The sequence below is a fragment of the Brachyhypopomus gauderio genome, chromosome 4 (genome assembly GCF_052324685.1).
Source record: "Brachyhypopomus gauderio isolate BG-103 chromosome 4, BGAUD_0.2, whole genome shotgun sequence".
In the NCBI taxonomy this organism is placed as follows: domain Eukaryota; kingdom Metazoa; phylum Chordata; class Actinopteri; order Gymnotiformes; family Hypopomidae; genus Brachyhypopomus; species Brachyhypopomus gauderio.
In genome coordinates this window covers 12,046,923-12,072,851 of record NC_135214.1, presented here as the reverse complement: position 1 = coordinate 12,072,851, position 25,929 = coordinate 12,046,923, and the positions used below count along the sequence as shown (strand labels likewise).

The window sequence follows — 25,929 nt, the reverse complement described above, 5'->3', positions numbered from 1 at the left end:
AGTGTAAGCAAAACTTTTCACACAGACTGCGCTATAGTGTTTGCATGGACATGAATAACATAAATCACACACATGAATATAATTAACAATTTCCTTCACAGCATCTTCACAGAAGACATACAGGCCTGTACAGGGAAGTCGAGCCCATGCTGATGTGTAGGCAAAGGCCACTGCAAGTAAAAGTTCGCTGAGAGGAACCTGAGAGGAACCCTGACAGGAACCCTGAGAGGAACCCTGAGAGAAACCTGAGACGAACCTGATAGGAAACCTGAGAGGAACCAAGGAACCCTGAAAGGAACTTGATAGGAAACCTGAGAAGAACCCTGATAGGAACCCTGAGAGGAACTGAGGCTCAGAAGGAAGACCCATCCTCCTCTTCACAACACCAGATGTCATAGTAACAAATTGGTCAATGCAGCCTAGCACTCACAAAAACGTCCATACGCTCTATAAATACAGTAGATAAACAGCTAAGGTTTGTTGCAGTGCTCTGAAGTTCACAAATGTGAATATAGCTCTTAACTAAACCCACATTTATAATTGCTTATAATACATTATTACTTCTAATAATGTGGCTAGTGGGTGCGCACACTAATTTTTAGCCTACAGGTCCATTCATTAATATGGAATAGCATTTTACCCTTCAATCTGTGAGACTTATATTGATCAGAAAAAAATTGTTTACTATGTGATTTCTACGTGCAGAATTTAGGGTTACGATATGCCCAAAGACGTACAGTAGTGAATTACACGCGCCTGTGAACTCACGTTAGGTCGCTGAATGAAATGTTAAGCAAAATAGAGTTTCTGTTGTTAACAATAGTTCCATTCTATATCAGCAGGAGGGTCTGTCTGTTTGAGGCTGGGACTTTAAGGATGGGAGGAGCGGATCTTAAATAGACCTCCGCTATTTCACGACTCCGGTTAACGTTGACGTTAATCATTCACGGAAGGCAGACGTAAGTCTTAATTTTTTATGTGGTTGATCAATCAAAACCGCTTTAAATGTGCGTTTAGCCGAATTCACGTCGTAGACCAGTGTTTCAATAATGCTCTATTGTATAAAATAGAATGGCGAAGTCGCTGGGTTTCACTGAATTATCAGGTTACCTAACTTGTGTAAATACGAAATATCTTGACACAACCATAACTTATTCTTTTGCGAATGACCTCGAAGCACATTTACCAACCTGTTGGTGAATAGTTTTGTACTTAAACGATTCTGAAAATAAATTCGGCGCATTGTTACATTAAAGCTAGGATGTCAATTGCATTTCTTTGCAAAAATAATATTGGTTCGATCGTATCATAACCAGATTCATAAATCGCAGTGTCTCCAGCTACACCACTTCCACCAGCCTGCACGTAAGAGCGCGTAGTCGCTGTGGGTTCTCTCTCGTGACCGAAGTGATGAGCAGGACTGCATTACTGTGTTTCAGAAAGATGGCAGCTTCACTCACCAGCCTGGTAGACGATCTTTCCAAATACGGCGAATCCTTCCAGGTTTTTTTGGATAGTTCGTCGGAACACCAGACTATTAAAAGTTTTATCAATGGACCACTCACAAACATACTGGCCAGGTACTCGCTCTTGTGTCGTGGAACATGCACGGATATTTAGGGCCTTGCATAAAATCATGAACTGTTATCTTGGTAAAGTGAATAGTGGCATAATGATTATTATTTGATCAATTGTTCATATATATCTCACTTTGCAGTATTGGTGAAGGGAAACCTACTCTCAATGTGTTGGGGGTGGGAAGTGGTTCAGGTATAACTCTTCATATCTGCATTTGTTAACTCCATTATAACTGCATCATACAGTCATTATAAGTGGGTTATGCACATTCTGATGGTGTGTTGCATACCTGATTCTATTACCAGGTGAGATAGACCTGGAAATCATCCGCCAGATACAGTTACGACACCCTGAGGCCAAAGTGGACAATGAGGTGGTGGAGCCCAGCAGTGACATGCTGGACAAGTATAAAGGTGCAGACTGACACGCTGGATCATTTTTGACCATCTGTGCTCGGTTCTTGCTTATCAAATTCATTTGATATTCAGTTTTTTTTTTAGATATTTTTATTTTTTAGTATTATACAATTATGTACACAAGTGTACAATATAACAAACAGCTTTACTATTAGTACACTGGGGTGTGTAGATCAGTATTAGTACACTGGGGTGTCTAGATAGTACTGGGACAGCAAGAGTGAATGAAGGAACTTTATGGCCAATCAAAGAACAGGACAATATCTGGAGAGATATATTCTGTAATCTTCTCTTTGTTTAGATTTAGTGTCGAAGACATCAGACCTTGATCAGGTGACCTTCACCTGGAATAACATGAAAGCATCTGAGTTTGAGAAGACCTGGAAAGAGAGGAACCCTGATAAAAAGATGGATTTCATCCACATGATTCAGGTTCAGATCAGTTGTGGAGTAGTGCTCCTGTGGTCTTACCACCACAGTTCAGTAATGTTTCACGTAACATTAGTCCAGTTCAGAGTGACTGAGATGTTGCTTTCAGAGCATTATCCCAACATCACTGATTCTGTTTCACTGTGGCCAATGCTGAGAAATGTACCTACAAATCCTAATGCAATTTTTTTTGTTTGTTTCGTCACTTCCTGTGCTAATTCATTATGGGAGCCAGGCCTTGTACTATGTGGAGGATCCAGAATCCGCCATTTTGTTCTTCCAGAGTTTATTACAGAAGAACGGTAAACTCCTCCTCATCCTGGTCTCAGGTGAGTTAATCATATTAGTCATATTGAAGTGGATTTACTATGGGGCTTTTTAGGAAAACTGACAAATGACCTCTGGGTGTTTACAGAATTGGATTATGGATTTGAATGAAAATGCTTTTTATCACCAGTTCAGTGCTATGGGCACTGGGTATTTACAAGACAATTGTTAAAATTTAAATGTTGTGGTTTCTGTGCCGTCTGAATCAAGTCCCCATAGAGGATGCACAAGCACACATAATAATATAATAAATAATCACACATAATAATATAATCAGTAATCAATAATTATGTCTCTACTGCAGGAGAGGGCAGTTGGGCAAAACTGTGGAAAACCTTTGGGACCCTGTTTGGAAAAAACGACACCAGCCAGAGTGTCACGATGGGAGACATTAAGAGCTTGCTGGACTCTAGAGGTGTCCCCTACCAGAAGTACCAGCTGCCATCCAGAATGGACATCACCAGCTGTTTCACACCTGGAGACGAGAAAGGCGAGTTGCTGTTGGACTTTCTGACAGAAGTACAGGGCTTCAGAAAGAGTGCTCCACCAGAACTGACAGCAGCAGTGCTGGACCTGCTCAGACGTCCAGACTGCAGCAAGGAGGAAGACGGCAGAGTAATATTCAACAACAACCTGGAAGCCTTACTGCTCAACCCATAGAATTATACACCAACCAGGCAGACGTAGAGGTGCATTAAATGAGATTTGCATTTTTTGTAGGTTAGTTTATCAGTTGACCTAAATCTGTTGATAGATTGACATTAGTATGTTTGTCAGTACGGCTGCAGAGTGTTTGTTACTGTGAGTTCTTAAATATGACTGACATTAAAATGACAAAACCATATGTTTGCCTTGCACTTACAATTCAATGCTCCCACCATACTGGTGGGCAGGGACGCCCTTTGACCCCAGGCAAACACAGGCACTTGCTGAAGGGCCTCTGTCGGTTCCCATGAGCCAGTAGGTGAATACAAATGTGAATACAGATCAGTGCAAGCAACAAACCAGCTACACTGGCTGCACTGTAGGTAGGATGAACTGTTGAGAGAGTTGAAACTGTTGAAAAACTAGAAAGCAAATTAGAGGAGCAGAGAAATGCCAGAAAGAAAGAAGAGACTCACTCCACTGCTGAAATGTGTTTCTCGTTCAGGACACAGTGCTGCCACACTGTGTGTAACACTAATACTAAGTGCTAATAGTGCTAATACTGGTGTAGTTGTGTAGTGAGGAAAAACTCCCAAAGGGTGAGAGGAAGAGGTCTCTCATCAGCTGTAGTGCGGTACACAGAGAGACAGGACATTTCTGATGGAGGTCCTTCATCAGTTGTAGTGAAGTACACAGAGAAAGACAGAACGTTTCTGATGGAGGTCCTTCAGAATATCAGATATATCTCAAGAGATCTCACACACACATACAAAACCTGTGCATCAGAGAGATCTAAAAAATGTTGGTAACATGCAGGTCTTATATGCTATTCCTCCACCCCTCAGATCTTCTTCTATCCCCTACATGGTGTTCTTGGACATACAGGCATGACTTTACATTTTCCGTTGTCTCAACTTGGTAGGATGTTGGTACAGGCAGATGTTGTAATTCACCTTGTGTGGAGCTTATCAATCTAAAACATATTCTACAGGCCTCTTGCAGGGGTCCGACACTTCCTGCAGATCAAACCGTTTTCCATTGTACTAGTACACTGTATGACTTGTAAGGCCCTTAAGGTTTACAATTTAAAAACATCTAAGGCAGCAATTATATCTAATTTTAATATCATGTTTACTGGTAAGTAAAAAATATACTGTTGCTAATGTTATTGCTAAGCAAAAAACCCATTTTTCTTCATCAGCTGTAGTGCAGTATACAGGGAGAGACAGGACGTTTCTGATGGAGTTCCTTCATCAGTTGTAGTGAAGTACACAGAGAGAGAGAGACAGGATGTTTCTGACAGGTCCTTCATCAGCTGTAATGCAGTACACAGAGAGAGAGACAGGACGTTTCTGACAGGTCCTTCATCAGCTGTAGTGCAGTACACAGAGAAAGAGACAGGACGTTTCTGACAGGTCCTTCATCAGTTGTAGTGCAGTACACAGGGAGAGAGACAGGACGTTTCTGACAGGTCCTTCATCAGTTGTAGTGCAGTACACAGGGAGAGAGACAGGACATTTCTGACAAGGTCCTTCATCAGCTGTATTGCAGTACACAGAGAGAGAGTCAGGACGTTTCTGACAGGTCCTTCATCAGTTGTAGTGCAGTACACAGGGAGAGAGACAGGACGTTTCTGACAGGTCCTTCATCAGTTGTAGTGCAGTACACAGGGAGAGAGACAGGACATTTCTGACAGGTCCTTCATCAGTTGTAGTGCAGTACACAGGGAGAGAGACAGGACGTTTCTGACAGGTCCTTCATCAGTTGTAGTGCAGTACACAGGGAGAGAGACAGGACATTTTCAACAGGTCCTTCATCAGTTGTGGTGCAGTACACAGGGAGAAACAGGATGTTTCCAATGGAGTTCCTTCATCAGCTGTGCTAGCAAAGTGCTTCACAGTGAAAACGTCATCTCTGAAGCGCCTTGTTTCTCTGGAAATGGTGTGTACTTCACTACAATTTGATCTTCTTCAACCTGTTTGAAATCAGTGAATTTTAACCTTCAGGGCTGAACACCCCAATATTCTGCCATTCTGTTTAATATTGTGTTACTGTAGCATTTTCTCTGTTTCCTTTTCCTCTGTACTTCCTATTTTTATTCCTGTTTGGTCTCTAATTTTGTAACAGTTAGTTTAATCACTCAGCCACAGAACAGGGGGTCCTGTTGTCTTTGAGACTGCACATCATAAGTGCTTCTGACCAAGTGTGAATCACAGGATATTCCAGCACTCACGTCTATTCCGGATGTTATCCTAATGTAATGCAAACAAATCCTTCTGAAGTTCTTTTTCTTGTGCATTTTTAATTCTTTCAATATGCTTTTTTATGATTTTTTCATTGTGTCTTAAATTATTTCATTCATTTTGATTTCTATTTTATTATATTTATATTCTTCTTTGTTTTTTCTGGTATTTCAGTTCTAACCAGGAGGGTAAGTGTGTGTTCTGACTGTTGTAATAGAAATGTGGGTTTTGCTCTGATGGTAAAAACATGTTTTCCACCTGGAAGACCTGGATTGGAGGGCAACATTTGTTCCTAAGCAAGAACGAATAAGAGGACCTTTGCCAAGCAATGTGCGACCCTGCTGATCCATTCAAGATTATTATGTAACCAATATGACACCTTCAACTTTGGACCTAGTGTAGTCTTCTGGAGTTTCACACCACGGGTGTAACGCAGGGATTGAGGCAGCCGGAGGCGGAGGTTAATCAATAAAGGGCTCTAGTAGAAATAGGAGCACCAGCTTAGAATGCTTCTTAGCACACAACGAACTGAGAGCGGGTCCAGTGATGCGTCGCTCTCTCAGATGAATGTGCAGCACTGGACAACGCGACCTGTTGTCAGATCTCTCGTTCGATACACATATTAATAATATAACTAGGGTAGCGTTCTTTCACTTGCACAACATTGCCAAAATTAGAAACATATTAAATATTAGTGATGCAGAAAAACTAATCCATGCATTCATATCCTCTCGTTTAGATTATTGCAACAGTCTCCTAGCTGGATGCTCTGGTAAATCGATAAACAAATTCCAGCTGGTTTAGAACGCAGCAGCACGAGTTTTAACAAAAACTAAAAAGTTTGATCACATAAGTCCCGTACTATCGTCATTACACTGGCTGCCAATTAGATTCCGTATTGACTATAAAATACTTTTATTAACATATAAAACGCTGCATGGCTTAGCTCCAGACTATCTTAGTGAACTTATTGAACAATGTAACCCAGCGCGTTCACTTCGCTCGCAGGACGCAGGGTTATTAACTGTTCCTAGGATCAAAAAGATCACAGCAGGTGGAAGAGCCTTTTCTTTTAAAGCTCCACAATTGTGGAATAATCTTCCTGCCTCTATTCGGGACTCAGACACAGTCTCAATGTTTAAAACTCGATTAAAGACTCATCTGTTTAGTTTGGCCTTTGATTAATCTGTTACATAGTTACTACATCTCGTATCTTTTCTCCGAGGTAACATTGCAGTCGGAGCCTACAATACCAGCATCGCTGCTCCGACATGGAATGAAAGCTTGGCGTTCATCAACAGACATTTACAGTGACAGAACTTTCATTTTTACCTTTACTTAGTCTGATTGTGTGATTTGTGTGTGACTTGTGTATTTGTCTGTATTTTGTGTAATTTGTGTGTTAACGGGCCGCCCAATGGAGGATGGGTTCCCTTTTGAGTCTTGGTTCTCCCGAGGTTTCTTCCTAATCCCCACCATCATCGGGAGTTTTTCCTCGCCACTGTCGCCTTTGGCTTGCTCATTAGGGTTCTGGACCCATAGTATTGTTAACCTTTTAAATCCTGTAAAGCGCTTTGTGACAACATATACAAATAAACTTTGATTTGATTTGATTTGAGGAGGCACATACCTTCGATGAGGAGGGCAGCTAGGATGGGGATTAGCCGCCGCGATTGCCCTGTCGATATCCCACTCCACCAGAGGTGGGTAGAGTATTCAACAATTTTACTCAAGTAAAAGTACAGTTACTTGAACCAAATGTTACTCAAGTAAAAGTAAAAGTATGCATCCCAAAAAATTACTTGAGTAAAAGTTAAAAAGTACTTTGATTAAAAGCTACTCAAGTAGTGAGTAAATGCATGAGTACTGTCTCGTGTCAGTAAATTACATCATGGGAAATTGAATTACGGGAAACAATGACTTTTAATGATAAAAATAATTTATTATAAATAAATATTATATATATAAATTATTTATTATAAATAATATGTATTTTTGTTTGTTCCTAATTATTAGGCCTGTGTAACTGTGTTCCACAAAGGCACTAACTGATGAGACTGTCAGCCAATACGTGTAGCTACAACTTGACACCAACTGAATCAATTTGTAGCAGACTTAATCATCATATATATGCTAGTGTATACACTGGTTTTTAGTATTGTACTGCGTTACATTTAATAATTACATCATACAAACATTATGCCTCAGAGATATAGCATTACACAAAATTATACATACTGCAAACTTATCGCATCGTGTTTTGATGTTGAGTTCTTGTAGGCTGAAATGTCCACACTTTTGCAGACACAATTGGCAGCGCCAAGGTTGCAAACTCTCACGCATTGAGCGTGAGACACACGCATTTGACTGTCTTCACACGCTTACACGCCACACATCCGATTTCTCACGCAGAAAAAAATCTAGTTTATTTACCTCTGATCCATATTTATGATTCAATGAGTTACTAGTTTGCTCTGGCGCCAACCACTGGCGATCGATCGATCGCGATATAACACTTAATTTGTGTCCATTTTACACCCCCCCCCCGTCAACAATTTACGTTCACCACCCAAACCCCCACCCCCCACCCCGGTTTAAATCTCACTAAAAGAGATCTTGAAAACTTGGCAACCCTGCAGCGCATTATATAGCTGTCCTTTTTACACGTTTTTAATGTAAACATTGGCTGTATGTGAGGTCAGGGATGCTCGGGAGGTTTTTCTGTCACTTTCTTACTACGGTGGAGAAAGTTTGCGTATGTGATCACGTGATTGACCGGCTTCATTTGATTGGTCACTCGTACTCGGGTGACGAGAGGTTGGTCAGTCTTCTCACTGAAAAGACAAATTATTTACAAAACAAAAGTAACGGTAGCGCGCGGCGCAAATCCGATTGTAACGGAGTAAAAGTCGCGTTTTTCTCACCACATATTTACTCAAGTAAAAGTAGATTACGTCTTTCATATTAAAACAACTCCTACAAGTACATTTTTGTCCAATAATCTACTTGAGTAAATGTAACGGAGTAAATGTAACGCGTTCCTACCCACCTCTGCACTCCACGGATCCCACGAAGCAGTCTGGGGACAGCACAGGTTCCTCGCTGGTGGACTCCGTGCCTCCTGGGAAGGATCGAGACAAGGCATCCGCCCGCAGGTTCTTATCGCCAGGTCTGTATGTCACCTGAAATCGGAATCTTGAAAAGAACAGTGACCATCTAGCCTGCCTTGCGTTCATGTGCTTAGTGCTCTTGAGGTATTCGAGATTCTTGTGATCCGTGATCACGGTAAAGGGGTGCTTCGCTCCCTCCAGCCAATGCCTCCACTCGTTGAATGCAAACCGCATAGACAACAACTCACGGTCCCCCACGCCGTAGTTGCGCTCCGCTGCAGTGAGCTTTTTGGAGTAAAACGCGACAGGTTTTAGCGAGCTGTTCCGCTTGTGGCGTTGAGACAGAACAGCCCCTACACCGATGTTCGACGCGTCTACCTCCACTATAAATGGCTTATTCGGGTCAGGCTGATGCAGTACGGGGGCATCGACGAACGCTTGTTTCAGGTCTGTGAATGCTCTCGTCGCTTCTGCTGTCCAGCGCAGTTTCTTAGCTCCCCCTCTTAACAGGTCTGTCAACGGTCTCACGATTTGGCTATACACATGGATGAACCGCCTATAGAAATTCGCAAAGCCCAGGAACCTCTGGAGCTTGCGCCGTGTGTGAGGCTGCGTCCAACCGACTACCGCCTCCACCGTACCGGCTTGCATGTGCACAGCGCCTGGCCTGATGGTGTAACCCAGGAAGTTCACCTCCCGCAGGTGGAACTCGCACTTCTCCAGCTTGCAGTACAAACGATTGCGCAGGAGTGTGCCCAGGACAGCCCGTACATCACACACATGTTGGTCTGGGGATGGCGAATAGATCAAGATGTCATCGATATAAGCGACAACGCATCTATTCAAATACTCCCTTAAGACCTCGTTGATGAACGCCTGGGAGAACGACAGGGCTGACGCCAGGCCGTATGGCAGGACGCGATACTCATAGTGCCCTGTGGTGGTACTGAAAGCCGTCTTCCACTCATCCCCTTCACGGATGCGGATGAGATTGTAGGAGCTGCGCAGATCGAGCTTGGTGAAAACACTCGCAGACCGCAGCTGCTCCAATGCCGATGGCACTAGAGGCAGAGGGTACGAGTAGTTCACTAAAAGGGAATTGAGCCCTCAGTAATCTACACTTGGCCTCAAGCCACCATCCTTCTTCTTAACAAAGAAGACGCTGGCTGAGGCAGGTGAGGTGGAAGGGGTTATAAAACCTTGCGCGAGAGCCTCGCTGATGTACTGTCCCATAACTCTCTCCTCCTCCTGAGACAGGGGGTAGACACGACTGCAGGGAGGCGTAGCGCCAGGCTTGAGTTTAATACTGCAATCCCATGGACGATGGGGAGGAAGCTGAGTGGCCTTTGCTGCACTAAAGACCTCGGCTAGATCCTGATACGGACCTGGGATCTCCTGACAGGCCTGGATGTTGGGGCTCTCAATGCTAGTGGATAGGGCCGCCACCTTAGGAGAGAACTGGTCTGCACCGAGGGGCGTGACCCACCTAAGCAACCGTCCCGTGTTCCAATTTATTACCGGGTTGTGTAACTTAAACCAAGGGTAACCTAACGTGATAGCGTGTATTGTGCAGGGGAGTACATAAAAACAGATTCGTTCTGTGCGATCCTGAACACGTAAAAGTACAGGTGCAGTACGAAAACGAATAATCCCCCCGTCCACAGGGCATGCACGTGCCTCGGCGTCTCCAGCTTCTTCAGAGGAACCCCCAGGCTCTCCGCTACACTCCGTCGCATCATGTTCCCCGCGGCTCCCGAGTCCACTAGGGCACACAGATCAAGAGAGACATCCCTGTGAGACACGGTCACCTCCCAGGTCAGCAAATTTCCTGTCAGGGAGTTACTCACCCGGGGACGACCCCTCCCGGTGCCAACGGTGGTCCTAGGGGAGGTGGTCTCCCCCATCTGCATGGGCTCGGGTAGCGCGGTCTCCCGGGGAGGAGCCGTCGTGATTGCAGACAGCACGGAGGGAGTCGGGGCGGTTTTTCCTCTCTCCTGATCAGGCGATCAGTTCTCTCCAACGGGAAACCAACATTCTTCCAGGCAGTTACAATCAGAGATGTACCGACAACCAGGGCTCTAAATTAACACCCGCCAACCCGCCAAATGCGGGTAAAAAATCATTTTGGCGGGTGCTAAAAAAAACTTACTAGCCAATTTGGCCAGTGATGCAAGAGGCATTACATCATGTATGATACACAAGTCTCCATTCTCACTCATTTATCCCCTGGCAGTACTTTCTACATTTCCCATGAACACTACATGCCTTAGCTACGTCATGATATTACATGCCAATTGGCTGCGCGCGGTTTGTAGTGAAACATGAGACCGCGTGAAACCATGGAAACGAACGCTAATGCCACTGAACGTACTTCGTGGTGTTAACAGACTTCAAGAGGTAGTTACCATTAACGTGTACTTTAGGCTAACTATTAAACTAAATGCGGCGATGGTTGGGACTTGGAGCAGCTGGGGGGGAGAAGAGGAGCGAGAAGAGGAACAATGCAGGTGATGAGGAAAGGGAAAATAAAAAAAGAAAATTTAATGCCAAATGGCTGACGGGCCGTGAATGGCTAGTGTCCGACAATGAAAATGTGCTAATGTTTTGTCAAAATTGCCGCACTTACGGTAAAGAAAAGAATAAAACGAACAATTTTGTGGTTGGAACCAATCATTTTAAAATAGAATCTATAAAGGACCATGAGAAAGCACAAAGCCATCAGGAGAGCCTACGAATTAAGGCTGCAAAGACAGGTCCTATCGAAGAGAGCCTTGCTGGGAAAAGCCTCACTTTATTGAACGCATCGGAGATGGAAAAGATGCAGTTACTTTTTCGAAATGCCCACGCCCTCGGAAAAAAAGGCACGCCTTTCACCGACTTCGAATGGATGTGTGAGTAAGTAAATTAACGTTACTATTCATATTTCTATTCTTTACTATTCAGAGTGCTTCTATACTACATGCTACTATTAGTGGCTTCATTTACAAGAAAAATTATTTCAGGGTGGACAGGAAGAAAGGCTTGAACATAGGAGAGACATACACAAATGCCTACCAGGCAAAAGAGTTTATTCACTACATTGCAGAGGATGAGAGAAGAAATATGAGGGCAAGATTATCAGATGGCAAGTTCATCTCGGTCATGTCAGATGGATCCCTGGACAGTGCAGTGATGGAAGAAGAAATGGTTTACGTTAGGAGTTCCAGTGAGGGAAAGGTCAAAGTTGATTTTGTTGGGGTAAAAGCTGTCTCAAAGCCAGATGCTACAAATATAGCTGAAGCAGTGTGTAGTATAATGGAACGTGAAGTCGGTACTGATTGGAAGAACAAGCTAGTGGCAATCACCACAGATGGAGCATCTGTAATGACAGGAGTAAACAACGGTGTAGTCACAAAACTGCGTGCAGACAGACCAAATGTGCTGGGGATTCACTGCATGGCCCATAAGCTAGAGCTAGCCTTTGCAGACGCATTAAGGAAAAATGTGATGGCCAGGAAAGTTGAGGACCTGTTGAGTGGACTCTACACTTTATATCACAAGAGTGGTGTGAACAGAGCCAGTCTAAAGCAAAACTTCCAAGAGCTGCACATGAAGGCTTTGATACCAACCAGAGTAGGTGGAACCCGGTGGCTACCACATCTCTTCAAAGCACTTGACTATTTTCTCAGGGGATATGCTGGCATTATACACAACTTAGAGGAGAAGGTATGTAAATGAACAGCATACTAAAACCAGCAATGTAAATGGGTTATTTAATGTTTGCTTTCTTTATTCATCAGTGTTAAATGCTGTCTCATATAATACAGTTATTTTGTTGTAGTCCCAGGAGTCCACGAACATCAATGCTGTTCTGAGGGCAAAAGCCAAGGGGTTCCTTAACATAGGGAAGAATGGTGGAGTGCTCAGGTTTTGCTGCCTTCTCCATGACACCATCTATCAACTGAGCAATCTCTCCAAGTTACTGCAGAGGTCAGTGTCAACCCTGGCTGAAGCACAGAGCTGCCTGTCCTCCACTCAGGCTGTCATAGAAAAGTACAAGTCAAGGTATGATTTTAGGCTGTGTTGGTGTGTTTTTAACTCAGTATAAATAAAAAGGGAATGAAAAGATGCTCATTCATCCGTCTATCTCTGCACAACTGTAGACCTGGGCCTAAGCTGAAAGCAGTGCTGGACAGAGACACCTATGAGGGAGTCCTCCTGAAGTCTACTGATGCCGACCAGCATGACAAGGCAAAGAATAAGCTAATCGATTCCCTGTGCCGGTGCATCACTGCTAGATTTAGTCATGTGAACAGTGGCGTCCTGCAGGCTATGCGGCTGACCAGTTTCCAGTGCTGGCCAGAGGCAGACACAAGTTCAGGTTAGGAATTCAAATGTAATTAACAAATCATTACACATTTTATGTTTTAAGACAACTGCTTAACATTATGTCAATGTTTTCCTGTTCTGAGATTTTGGTGATGGAGAGGTAGACAAACTCATCAATCATTTCCGACCTCTTTTACTGTCTGCTGGAGTGGATGTGGAGTTGATCCATGATCAATGGACAATTCTCAAGACTGAACTGTACACAGCAGGATTTAGCCAAGGTACTTGGAGGATAGATAGATAGATAGATAGATAGATAGATAGATAGATAGATAGATAGATAGATAGATAGATAGATAGATAGATAGATAGATAGATAGATAGATACTTTATGCACATGTCTACTATTGTGTTTAACTTTACTTTTTCAGGAAGCAGAGTAAATGTCATTTGTTAAAGGCAATCCAAATTTGATGCCATCTTTTAATAACTAAAGTTGAATCAGAAAAGGTGTCATTGCAAGTGCATAATGCATATTGTCTGTCTCACCCTGCTACAGGAAATTATGAGAAGACCTGGCCTACTGTGAACAGAATGCTGCGACATCGGTGTCCTGATATCCTCGATCTTTTTGATGTTCTCCTCACAATCCCTGCAACAACAGCTGACTGCGAAAGAGGGTTCAGTGTCATGAAGCAGGTGAAAAGTGACTGGCGCTCATGCCTTAAAGATGATACCCTCTCTGACCTCTTGAAAATACAGTTGTGCTCACCTGACATAACTAACTTTGACCCGTCCAAAGCCATTGATATATGGCATGCTGATGGGGTGTGCTCACGCAGGCCTAACTTTGTGTGCGAACGTGCCGCAAAAAATCAGAGTAGCTCGGATTCCGATGCCACTTCTGAAGAAGAGCTCTGAATTCAAATAATATCTGATATAATAATATTTCGGTGTATATATTATGGTATGTTTTTCATGCAATGTTAATAAAATTATCAAATGCATTCAGTGGTACTCATTTCTCTTATTTTTATTGCATATAATTGGGTAGTTGAAGTTCTGATTGGCCGGTAACTTTAGAGAGTTACTAGCCACATTGGCTAGTGGTCAAAAAAGTAAATTTAGAGCCCTGCCGACAACCCCTGGTTCCTTGAAAACTGCAACAGTGCAAGTCAAAATGTTAAAAGGTTGCACACACACACACACACACACACATACACACACTTTATTTTTACTATTCCTAATAAAATTATTACACAAAAGACAAGAACCATATAATACTAGCAGTAATTACAGACATATAAATGAACAACATGACATAGACAAACAAAGGCACAAGAAATAAACATGTGCACATACACACCGTAAAGTGACAATGTAACGTATTGACCAGGCGGAGAGGGATCCAAATGCGGAAGAATACCGCTTTTATTTAAATGAAAGGTTTCGCAAAGGTGCAAAATATGGATGGACAAGTTTTTCACTGTCAGCAGGAGAGAGCATATCTCGGACCTTAGCGATGTTTCGAAGGTAAAAGTAAGCTGTCATGCATGTAGTCATGATGTGTGATTTGAAGCTGAGCTTATTATCAAAGGTGATGCCCAGGTTCTTAACACATTGTCTGGCATTCAGATTCATTTGATTTAAGTCTGGACATCATTAAGATATAAGTCTGGACATCATTCCTTTGTGAATCACTGCCAAGAACAGGAACCTCTGTCTTCTGTTTATTTAACTGCAGAAAATTGTCAGACATCCATGTCTGTATATCATCTATGCAGTCAAACAGTGAGCAAATTGATTTTAGGGCTTTAGGTTCTAGCGAAATATAAAGTTGAGTGTCATCTGCATATTGATGATAACTAATACCATGTTTATTAATGATATGTGGTAATGGAAGCATATATAGGTTGAATAGTAATGGCCCAAGAATTGATCCTTGGGGGACGCCACAAGTTATTTTTTGACGTGTGGAGGAAGAGGTACCTAATGCTACATAGTAATCACGCCCAGTTAGGTACGATCTAAACCAGTCTAAGACTAAGCCACTAAGGCCTACCCAGCTCTGTAGTCGATCAAGAAGTATTTCATGATCAACGGTGTCAAAAGCGACGCTTAAATCTAGCAGAAAAAGGACTGAGAGTTTGCCTGCATCCTTATTCAATCTCAAGTCATTTACTACCTTAACTAGGGCTGTTTCAGTGCTGTGGAGAGCTCTGAAACCAGATTGAAAAGTGTCATTTATTTGATTTACTTTGACATTGTCACGGTCACAGCTCCGAACCCTTCCCTGTGGGCGTGCCGCTACGTTGTCTGCGTGCTGTTATGTCCATATTAGTGCTTCCGTGGGTGTGGGTTGTCTGTGAGCGTGTTCGTAGTCGCACCTGTGCCTTGTCTCGAGATCACGAGGGTTTGTGTTAATCACCTATTTAATGTGCGTTCGCGCAGTGTCTTGTGCTCGTCTTTGTCTAAAGTTTCATGCCTGTGTGAGAGGTGTTGTACGTTTGCACTCCGCACGGAGCTTCACATGTCTATTTGTTCGAATTAAACGTTGTTGTTTGCACCACTTGACGCTCGTCATGCCTCCTCCGTCCAGCGTTACAGACATAGTAATTCAAATGAATTGACACTAATGCCAGTGTGCACCAGAATGCACAGGGAACTAATAACTAGAGCAGAGCAGGGTAAGGAGTACTCACAAACACACAATGACCGACATGGGGGTGAAACACCACGGGGATTATATACACAGAAAACAAGATGGTGAAATGAGATGCATGTGGCGTGGCAGACAGGGGGAGAAACCATAGGAACAGGGAAACTAGGCTGGACCAGGGAGGAGGGAGGGGCTGGACATGACAGCCTAACTCTTCCTCCTCTAGTAAAATGGTGTTGATGTCCTGCAGACTGTGGTGTGTGTCCTGCTTCTGAACTTCAGTCGACTGACTCAACCTACTTCTCAAAAAGTAGTTGTCGATGCAAATTCCCTTCTTTAGACACCCTCTTTTGCCCTGATGTATTTTCAGGCCTCAGATGGAAGTAACCTTCGACGTACACAGTTCTGGAGTTTATGTCCTATTGTAGCTGTTGGAGCCTCAGGTATGCTGATCATCAATCTCATAGTCTGTTCCGTTCCTGTGTTCGTTGCCGGGTTGTCTGCTGATGATTTGTGTAAATACAAAATATTTTGGCACAAAATAAGTAATATTTTCTTTGCAAAAAAATAGTGGTTCGACCTGCTGCTATCTTGAATAGGGCTATCTTGAATAGTGACTCTGCTATCTTGAATAGTAAATAGTGGTGTAATTATTATTATTTGATCCTATATATTTGTTCCTATATATCTCACTTGGCAGAATTGGAAAAGGGAAACCTACTCTCAATGTGATGGGGGTGGGAAGTGGTTCAGGTATAACTCTTCATATCTGCATTAGTTAACTCCATTATAACTGCATCATACAGTCATTATAAGTGGGTTATGCACATTCTGATGGCGTGTTGCATACCTGATTCTATTACCAGGTGAGATCGACCTAGAAATCCTCTGCCAGATACAGTTACAACACCCTAAGGCCAAAGTGGACAATGAGGTGGTGGAGCCCAACAGTGACATGCTGGACAAGTATAAAGCTGCAGACTGACACGCTGGATCATTTTTGACCATCTGTGCTCGGTTCTTGCTTTTCAAATTCATCTGATATTCAGTGCACCAAATTATTATTTTTTGAGTGTTATACAATTATGTACACAAGTGTACAATTAACCAAACAGCTTTACTATTAGTACACTGGGGTGTTTATATCTGTCATGTTGAGGACCCCGGCCCCTCCCTTTTGGGCGTGTGTAAACGTTGTCCACGTGCTCTGTTTGCGTTTTCGGAACTCCGTGGTGATAGCTTTGTTGTGTGAATAATGTGTGTCACCTGTGAATCGTCTCGTAATCACATGGGGCTAATGTGGTCTGTCTATTTAATGTGCGCTCGCACAGTGTCCTGTGCTCGTCGTTGTCTACAGTCTACATGTTGCTGTGTTAGTGTTTTCTGTTTTCCGTGCGCTATTGCACAATATCTGTTTATTAAAGTGACGTCAGTTGCTACAAGGAAGGATTCAGTGTCTCGTCCTTCACGCCGCACCCACCGTCACAATATCAGTATTAGTACACTGGGGCAGGGGCGCAGATGGCACTGGGGACGAGGGGGACATGTCCCCTCCAGATTTATACTGACCCCATCTGAAATCTAGCATCTACAAGCATATATATATATATATATATATATATATATATATATATATATATATATATATATATATATATATATATATATATATATATATATACACAGTATATATTGTACAGCTTGGTCCCCCTCACTTCAGAATTTCCATCTGCGCCCATGCACTGGGGTGTCTAGTTCTGTATTAGTACTGGGACAGCAAGAGTGAATGAAGGGACTTTATGGCCAATCAAAGAACAGGACAATATCTGGAGAGATATATTCTGTAATCTTTTCTTTGTTTACACTGTAAACCCGAACAGTATTGTTAACTTATACTCTTTATTGGTATAACACTCAAATCTTGTTATTTAGTTAACCCAGCATTAAGGTTTTGCGCTGTCTTTTAACTTTTTATTATGTTTTAAGTTTAAATGAGTACATATTTTTGAGTAATGACTGTCACTAACATTATAATTTATGAGTATCCAAAGTCACGCAGCGTCTGACGTCACCAACATGCCCGGTGTCCCGGATTTACTTTTTACAGTGGTCACAATGGCGGCGTGTCATGGCTTGGTGGTTAGGGAACTGAGCGTGAGACACACGCATTTGACTGTCTTCACCCGCTCACACACCATACATCTGATTTCTCACGCTTGTCGCTCTAGATAAGAGCGTCTGCTAAATGCCGTAAATGTAAATGTAAATGTCTTGTGACCGGAGGGAGTCACGTAGGGCAACGCCCCCTCTCGTAGCTGTCACTCTGGGTTCCCTTATGTCCGTGTTCCCTGCCTGTTCATCCCGCCCAGCTCGTTTGTCTTTGTGATTCCTCGTATGTTACCACGCCCCTGTATTATCGTTCACACCTGTCCCTCGTTTTCAGTCCCTTGTATATAAGCCCCTGAGTCTCCCTTGTCCTTTGTCTGGTATTTTGACTGTTTGGATGTTTGTACATGCTGTTAGTTTGTGTACCTGATCCCATGCTTTCGTTTTTCTGTGTTTCGCCCGTTTATTTCTTGTTCTCTGTGTCTCCCTACCTGGTTGTGTTTCCTCGTGTTCATTATGCCCATCTATGCCTGTTTCTCTGACTGCCCTCCCGTTATGGACCCGGACTGGTTTTCTGACGATGATGATGGAATATCCTTTAATAAATCTCGCTCTTCTCAGCGATTGTGTCCGCCTCCTCGCTCCGTGGCGCAAGCCACATTACAGAGGGTCATGGGTTCGATTCCCAGACCTGAGGCCATGACTGAGGTGCCCCTGAGCAAGGCCCTTAACCCTCAATTGCTCACTTGTATAAAAAAAAAAAACAAGATAAAATGTAAGTTGCTCTGTATAAGAGCGTCTGCCAAATGCCATAAAAAAAAAAAAAAAAAAAATGGTTAAATTGTGGGAAATTATTAGGGGTGGGCATAGATTAATTTTTTTAATCTAGATTAATCTCACTGAAATCTTGAAATTAATCTAGATTAATCTAGATTAGGCTAATCTATATTAAAATGGTTCATATGCGTGCTACCCAAGTAATGACTAAAAGTCAGTTTTTGAGATAGGGTTTCTTAATACAGGGGGTGCGTTAGACCAGGGGCTCATCTCCTGTTTCCAAAATGCATCAATGACTGCTTGAGGAAGCTGTTCTACTTTGATACTTGAAGAAAAAAAACATGCTCAAAATGTAGGCTACTCGTGTTCAATGGTTTATTCAGTTAAACATGAATTTGTAAGCCTACATACTGTACATTAAAAGGGGTTGATAACATGTTTATTCAGCTAAACATGATATTTGAAATGTAAGCCAACATTTAGTACATTTAACCTCACGGACGTAATTTGTAATTACGTAATTTTTTTCAAAAGCCGGTTTTGGTCCTCTGCAGTTTTAAACGGTTAAAAATAAATATTTAAATAGCGACGAATCTAGCGCTAGGACCAGAGGCGGACAAAGTACTCAATTTCATTACTTGAGTCAAAGTACAGATACCACTGGTCAAATGCTACTCCGATACAAGTGAAAGTTGCATGTTCAAAATCTTACTTAAGTGAAAGTACTGAAGTACTTGCTTTTAAAAATACTTAAGTATTAAAGTACACCTTCCGTCACATTTGTAAAAAAGTTATAGTTTAAAAGTATTATACATCCTACCAAATCCTCTTTGGGCATAATAATCATACAGTCTTTGATAATAATCCATAAGGCATATTCCAATGATGTACATCATTCAGGTAGTGGTAGCAGAAAAGTTTAACTTACACTTTAGTTTAAGGAACAAAAACATTTTCTAAAACCACAATTCACTGATTAGCCTAGCCTAACCTGTTTAAGCAAATTATGTTACCATATTAAAAGTCAATAATAAAATGATGGTTTTCTCTCTTTGCTAGTTAGGTATTCAGTCATCCAATACAACATTATGCTACAGTCAATATTAACAAAGACAAAGTAAAATTAGCAGTGTGGCATCTTGGTAGTCTAACCTTGCTACAACCTTTTGCAGTATGGCTAAAGCCCGCCAACTCCATGCCACCCAACATGCTAACAAACTCTTTTCAAACTAAAAATCACAGCCACATTAGAATTATTGACATTAATTCTACACTGACATTAGAATGGAAACATTATTTGACAAGATTCGATTAACCCACACGGTTTCCCTTATTGATGTTTCCATAGTTTGAATTACTTGCCAATATAATGTTAACATTATTTATAGTGATCCTAGCAGACCTAGCAGTGGACTGAGCAGGCAAAGTCATTTCACTAGCCTTACTGCAAAGCTCTTCTGACTACATAGTCACTTAACAAAACATTTAGGCTGCATACCGTAATATACTTCCCTAGGTGGGACGGTGATTTTTTGTATGCAGTGATATAGTTTGTTTTTGGCAAACAAAGCATGCATTTAAAACGATAGGAATGATTCATCCGTTCAGAAAACTGGAACATTTTGTCGAGATACGGCCATGGGTGCAAAAGAGCATGCCAGGGTTGCCAGCTCTCACGCATTGAGCGTGAGACACACGCATTTGACCGTTTTCACACGCTCTCACGCCACAGTTCCGATATCTCACGCCGAAAAAAAATCTATTTTATTTACCTCTGATCTATATCTATCAACCACCGGCGATCGCGATTTAATACTTAATTTGTGTCCATTTTTCACCGCCCCGGTAACGTTCGCCACCCCCCTGATCAACAATTTACACTCGCCACCAAGTCCAGGTTCAAATCTCCCTCCAAGCGATCTTGAAAAGTTGGCAACCCTGGCATGCTCCATCACCGCCATCTCCATGTTGCTGTTATTTAGGAAAAGAACGACTAGCGACACCGAACTTGATTTTACACCTCACAGACACATCCTTGTTTGCTGATAGGCTGTCACCTGTGAAAATACTATCGGGGGAGGAGAGGAGAGTTGTGTGTGGAAGTAACGAGTAACGAGAGCTGGACAGAAATGTAGTGGAGTGATAAGTACTGTATTTGTTATTCAACTGTAGTGAAGTGAAAGTCAAGTATTTTTTAAAAAATCAACTTAAGTAAAGTACAAATACTCAAGAACTGTACAGTTCAGTACTTAAGTACAGTACAGTACTTAAGTAAATGTACTTCGTTACTGCCCACCTCTGGCTAGGACCATGCAGAAAACGACCGCTCCGAGCTCCGCTCCGGTAACACTTTACGTTCCTAAAAATGAATTTTCCATGAAGCAAACCTGGCGACTTCGTGTCTGCATCCATGTAAACACACGTACGATTTGTAATTCACAGGTTTGAAAACTCGTTCTCGCCCCTACTGTGCAATTTGGTTAGGAATACAGCCGAGCTAAACTATCAAGTTGAAAGTCATCATAGATTGCTTACCCATTTTGACCCAGTTCCCAACCCAACTTTAAGAATAGTGTAACGAGGCTTGCGCCACGGAGCGAGGAGACGGACACAATCGCTGAGAAGAGCGAGATTTATTCAGGGGAATACCGTAATCATCGTCGGATAGCCAGGCAGGGTCGATAACAGGAGGGCAGTCCGTAAAACATGCAAAGACAGGCATCACAACACAGGGAGCACGGGAAACAGGAGAAACACGAAACGGTCAGGCACAGAGAACAGCGATGGGACAGACACGATCACAAATAAATTCAAAATACCGGACAAAGGACAAGGGAGACTCAGGGCTTAAATACATGGAAACTAACTACGAGCAGGTGTAGACAATGATACAGGGGCGTGGCAATAAACAAGGGAATTACGAGACAAACGAGCGGGGCGGGATGAACAGATACGGAACACAGACACGAGGGGTTTGGAGTGGCAGCTAACGGAGGGGGGCACGGTCATACGTGACAGTACTCCCCCTCAAGGCGTGCCACTCCGGGGCACGCAAGGGCAGACAGGGCAGGGGACCACGGGACACAGGACAAGGGACCAGGGGCATGGCAGGGACTGGAGACAGGGGAGCAGAGCCTGGCCAGGAGCCGGGTAGGGACTGGGCAGAACAGGGGACACAATGAGACCCGACAGGGCCAGGGCGAGGAATAGGGGCAGGGCCAGACGAGACAGGACCGGGAACAGACACGGGAGCGGGGCACGGGGACAGGGCGGAGGCAAACACAGAGGCAAAGACACCATGAACAACGGAGACAGGCACTGGCACAAGGTGGGTGACAACTTGGGGAACAGACATGGGGACAGGGACAGAGATGACACCACAGGAAACAGACACAGGAACAGGAACATGGACACGAACAGACACAACCACGGGGACAGGGACCAAAACAAAACCAGGGATGGGACCAGGGAGCAAGGGGAACACGGGCAACGGAACATAGGAGGCACATGGCGGAGCAGGGGGAACACAAAGTCCATGCCCAACAGGGGGCAGCACAGTCCCAAGGGCAACAGGCGGGGTCCGCTGGCGGGCAGCGGGGACAGGCGGGGTCCACTGGCGGGCAGCGGGGACAGGCGGGGTCCGCTGGCGGGCAGCGGGGACAGGAGCCGGCAGGCGGGCAGCGGGAACAGGAGCCGGCAGGCGGGCAGCGGGAACAGGAGCCGGCAGGCGGGCAGCGGGAACAGGAGCCGGCGTGGACTGCCGACGGGCAGCGGGGACAGGAACCGGCGTGGACGACCTCCTCGGGATCGCGGGAACAGGCCGCAGACGTGACATGACGTCCTCGGGGGGCGGAGTCGCCACACTGACGTCCTCGGGGGGCGGAACCGCCTCACTGACGTCCTCGGGGGGCGGAGTCGCCGCACTGACGTCCTCGGGGGGCGGAGTCGCCGCACTGACGTCCTCGGGGGGCGGAGTCGCCGCACTGACGTCCTCGGGGGGCGGAGTCGCCGCACTGACGTCCTCGGGGGGCGGAGTCGCCGCACTGACGTCCTCGGGGGGCAGAGTCGCCGCACTGACGTCATCGGAGGGCGGAGTCGCCGCACTGACGTCCTCGGGGGGCGGAGTCGCCGCACTGACGTCCTCGGGGGGCGGAGTCGCCGCACTGACGTCATCGGGGGGCGGAGTCGCCGCACTGACGTCCTCGGGGGGCGGAGTCGCCACACTGACGTCCTCGGGGGGCGTGTCCGCCATACTGACGTCATCGGGGGGCGTGTCCGCCATACTGACGTCATCGGGGGGCGTGACCGCCTTACTGACGTCCTCGGGGGGCGTGACCGCCATACTGACGTCACCGGGGGTCCGAGCCGGCCACTCCTGGGTTGAGTGGCTAGTACTCCCCCCCAAAAATTTCTTGGGGGGCCTTCGGGGAGCGGCTTCCGGGAGGACGACGATGTCATGCGCTGTGGCGACGGGGCTCTGAGTCGGAGGCGTGGTCTTTCTTCCCCGGTCTGGTCTGCGCCTGGAAGAACATACAGACACAACTGCTTCTCGGTGGCTTTCATTGTGACTCCACCTCGTCGGAGGTATCGGGAGCTCACAATGGCTTTTGAAAGCCAACCGAGAGCCAAGCCAACGCTCGTCTGCACATTCATTCCGTCTACCCGAATCTCGCGCTACAGGTTGCTCCTCCCTGTAGCGTGTGTCGAGTCGGGCAGACACGTAGCGCTTATCAGGGAGCTCATCGCTAAAGCTAGAAACCGAAAGTGATTTCGCCTTGTTTTTATAGCGACGAGACTCCCCTGCACCCACAGCGCAAGGGGAATTCCTGTCTCTGGTTCATTCACGCTGTAATACCGGAGAGTCGAACCGAATTAAACCAGCCAACATCTCATTACAGCGATTGAACTTACCAGAGTCTCGCTCTCTCGCTGTGTCCTTGTAAGGTCTGGTATTATGTAACGAGGCTTGCGCCACGGAGCGAGGAGACGGACACAATCGCTGAGAAGAGCGAGATTTATTCAGGGGAATACCGTAATCATCGTCGGATAGCCAGGCAGGGTCGATAACAGGAGGGCAGTCCGTAAAACATGCAAAGACAGGCATCACAACACAGGGAGCACGGGAAACAGGAGAAACATGAAACGGTCAGGCACAGAGAACAGCGATGGGACAGACACGATCACAAATAAATTCAAAATACCGGACAAAGGACAAGGGAGACTCAGGGCTTAAATACATGGAAACTAACTACGAGCAGGTGTAGACAATGATACAGGGGCGTGGCAATAAACAAGGGAATTACGAGACAAACGAGCGGGGCGGGATGAACAGATACGGAACACAGACACGAGGGGTTTGGAGTGGCAGCTAACGGAGGGGGGCACGGTCATACGTGACAAATAGATTAACGGCGATAATTTTTATATCGCCCGATAAGAGTATCAAATTAATGAACGCCGTTAACGGCCCACCACTAGAAATTATATTAATTATATAATTATTACTAAAAGTATTGTAGTATGCAGTACTTATATATATATATATATATATATATATATATATACAGTGATGCCGGTAACGCGTTACTTAGTTTACTGTAGTCGGACTACTTTTTTCAGTAACGAGTAGTCTAACGCAACTACTATTTAAAAACTAGTAGTCAGATTAAAGTTACTTATCTAAAACATCGTGCGTTACTATTTCTGCATTTCGGGGGAACGTAGGTTATATTTATTCATTCTTATTTTTTGGCTACACGTTTCTTACGCGGTTACGTCATCTCTGCTCTGCGGCGCCAAAGTCAGATGGAAGGAGAGGTTCGCCTTTAGCAGCTGGAAATACAGGCATTATTTTGATTTTATTTCGGCTAAGGAAGACAATATTAAGGTCCGTTGTACACTCTGTCCTGGCGACAGAGTGCTGTCTACTTTCAAAAACACAACGTCAAACATGAAAAAAAAAACCGGGGCTTGGCGGCGAACGTAAATTGTTACCGGGGTGTAAAATGGACTAAATTCAGTATTATATCGCGATCGATCGATCGCCGGTGGTTGGCCCCAGATCGAACTAGTAACTCATTGAATCATATATGTGGATCAGAGGTAAATAAACTAGATTTTTTTTCGGCGTGAGATATCGGAAGTGTGGCGTGTAAGCGTGTGAAGACAGTCAAATGCGTGTGTCTCAATGCGTGAGAGTTGACAACCCTGTAAGTGGGCGGAGTTGAACAGAAAGACTGTCTTATTTATTTATTTAAAAAACATGTAAGCCTATTTCAAGAAAAAGTTTACAAATGCCAGTGTCATTTTTTATGTTCCGGTTAAAATACATGTCAATAAAGTGAGTATTGGCAGAACTGGTAGTCATTTTCATGTTATAGGGGCGAGGGATCAGCCTCTGCTGAAAGTAACTAAAAGTAATCTAACTTAATTATCGCCGTTAATCTATTCTTAAAGTTGGTTTGGGAACTGGGTCAAAATGGGTAAGCAAACTATGATGACTTTCAACTTGATAGTTTAGCTCTGGTGTATTCCTAACCAAATTGCACAGTAGGGGCGAGAACGAGTTTTCAAACCTGTGAATTACACTGATAATAATAATTATAATAAAATTGAATTATTCAATCACACGAATCTTTTTTCATTGACTCAATCCAAAAAACTAAATTCATTTAGTCATGAATTTAGTTTTTTAGATTGAGTCAATGAAAAAAAATCGTGTGATTGATTAATTCAATTTTATTACATTGAGCCAATGCTTAATTTTTTTCAGTGAAGTCGCCAGGTTTGCTTCATGGAAAATTCATTTTTAGGAACGTAAAGTGTTACCGGAGCTCGGAGCGGTCGTTTTCTGCATGGTCCTAGTGCTAGATTCGTCCAAAACCGGCTTTTGAAAAAGTACCCCCCCCCCCCCCCCCCAAATTACGTCCGTGAAGTTAAATGTACTAAATGTTGGCTTACATTTCAAATATCATGTTTAGCTGAATAAACGTGTTATCAACCCCTTTTAATGTAGAGTATGTAGGCTTAACTGAATAAACTGTTGAACACGAGTAGCCTACATTTTATTGAGCATGTTTTTTCAAGTATCAAAGTAGAACAGCTTTCTCAAGCAGTCATTGATGCATTTTGGAAACAGGAGATGAGCCCCTGGTTTAATGCACCCTCTGTATTAAGAAACCCTATTTCAAAGACTTTTAGTTATTACTTGGGTAGCACACATATGAGCCATTTAAAGATTTCAGTGAGATTAATCTAGATTAAAAAAATTAATCTATGCCCACCCCTAATATATATATATATATATATATATATATATATATATATATATA

At 43.9% G+C, this 25,929-nt stretch overlaps 1 protein-coding gene across 2 annotated transcripts; it reads left to right on the top strand.

The window, feature by feature from the left end:
* Positions 1-850: 850 nt before the first annotated feature.
* On the top strand, positions 851-3,594 carry LOC143512206 (histamine N-methyltransferase-like). Of its 2 annotated transcripts, none has more exons than XM_077002245.1 (7): positions 851-959; positions 1,440-1,580; positions 1,718-1,770; positions 1,884-1,991; positions 2,296-2,426; positions 2,659-2,752; positions 3,055-3,594. In XM_077002245.1, the coding sequence occupies exons 2-7, from the start codon at positions 1,444-1,446 to the stop codon at positions 3,408-3,410; spliced, it is 879 nt and encodes a 292-aa protein (XP_076858360.1). In that variant the 5' UTR covers positions 851-959; positions 1,440-1,443; the 3' UTR covers positions 3,411-3,594. The 2 variants fall into 2 exon arrangements, with proteins under 2 accessions (XP_076858360.1, XP_076858361.1); XM_077002246.1 differs by having other exon boundaries at positions 853-959; positions 1,444-1,580.
* Positions 3,595-25,929: the final 22,335 nt, after the last annotated feature.

Excerpts from the sequence above, each read along its gene's own strand:
- LOC143512206 (XM_077002245.1), top strand. The coding sequence starts at position 1,444 with ATGGCAGCTTCACTCACCAGCCTGGTAGACGATCTTTCCAAATACGGC. Across the intron at positions 1,771-1,883 it reads GGGGGTGGGAAGTGGTTCAG|GTGAGATAGACCTGGAAATC; the intron begins GTATAACTCTTC and ends TTCTATTACCAG. Across the intron at positions 2,427-2,658 it reads ATTTCATCCACATGATTCAG|GCCTTGTACTATGTGGAGGA; the intron begins GTTCAGATCAGT and ends TATGGGAGCCAG.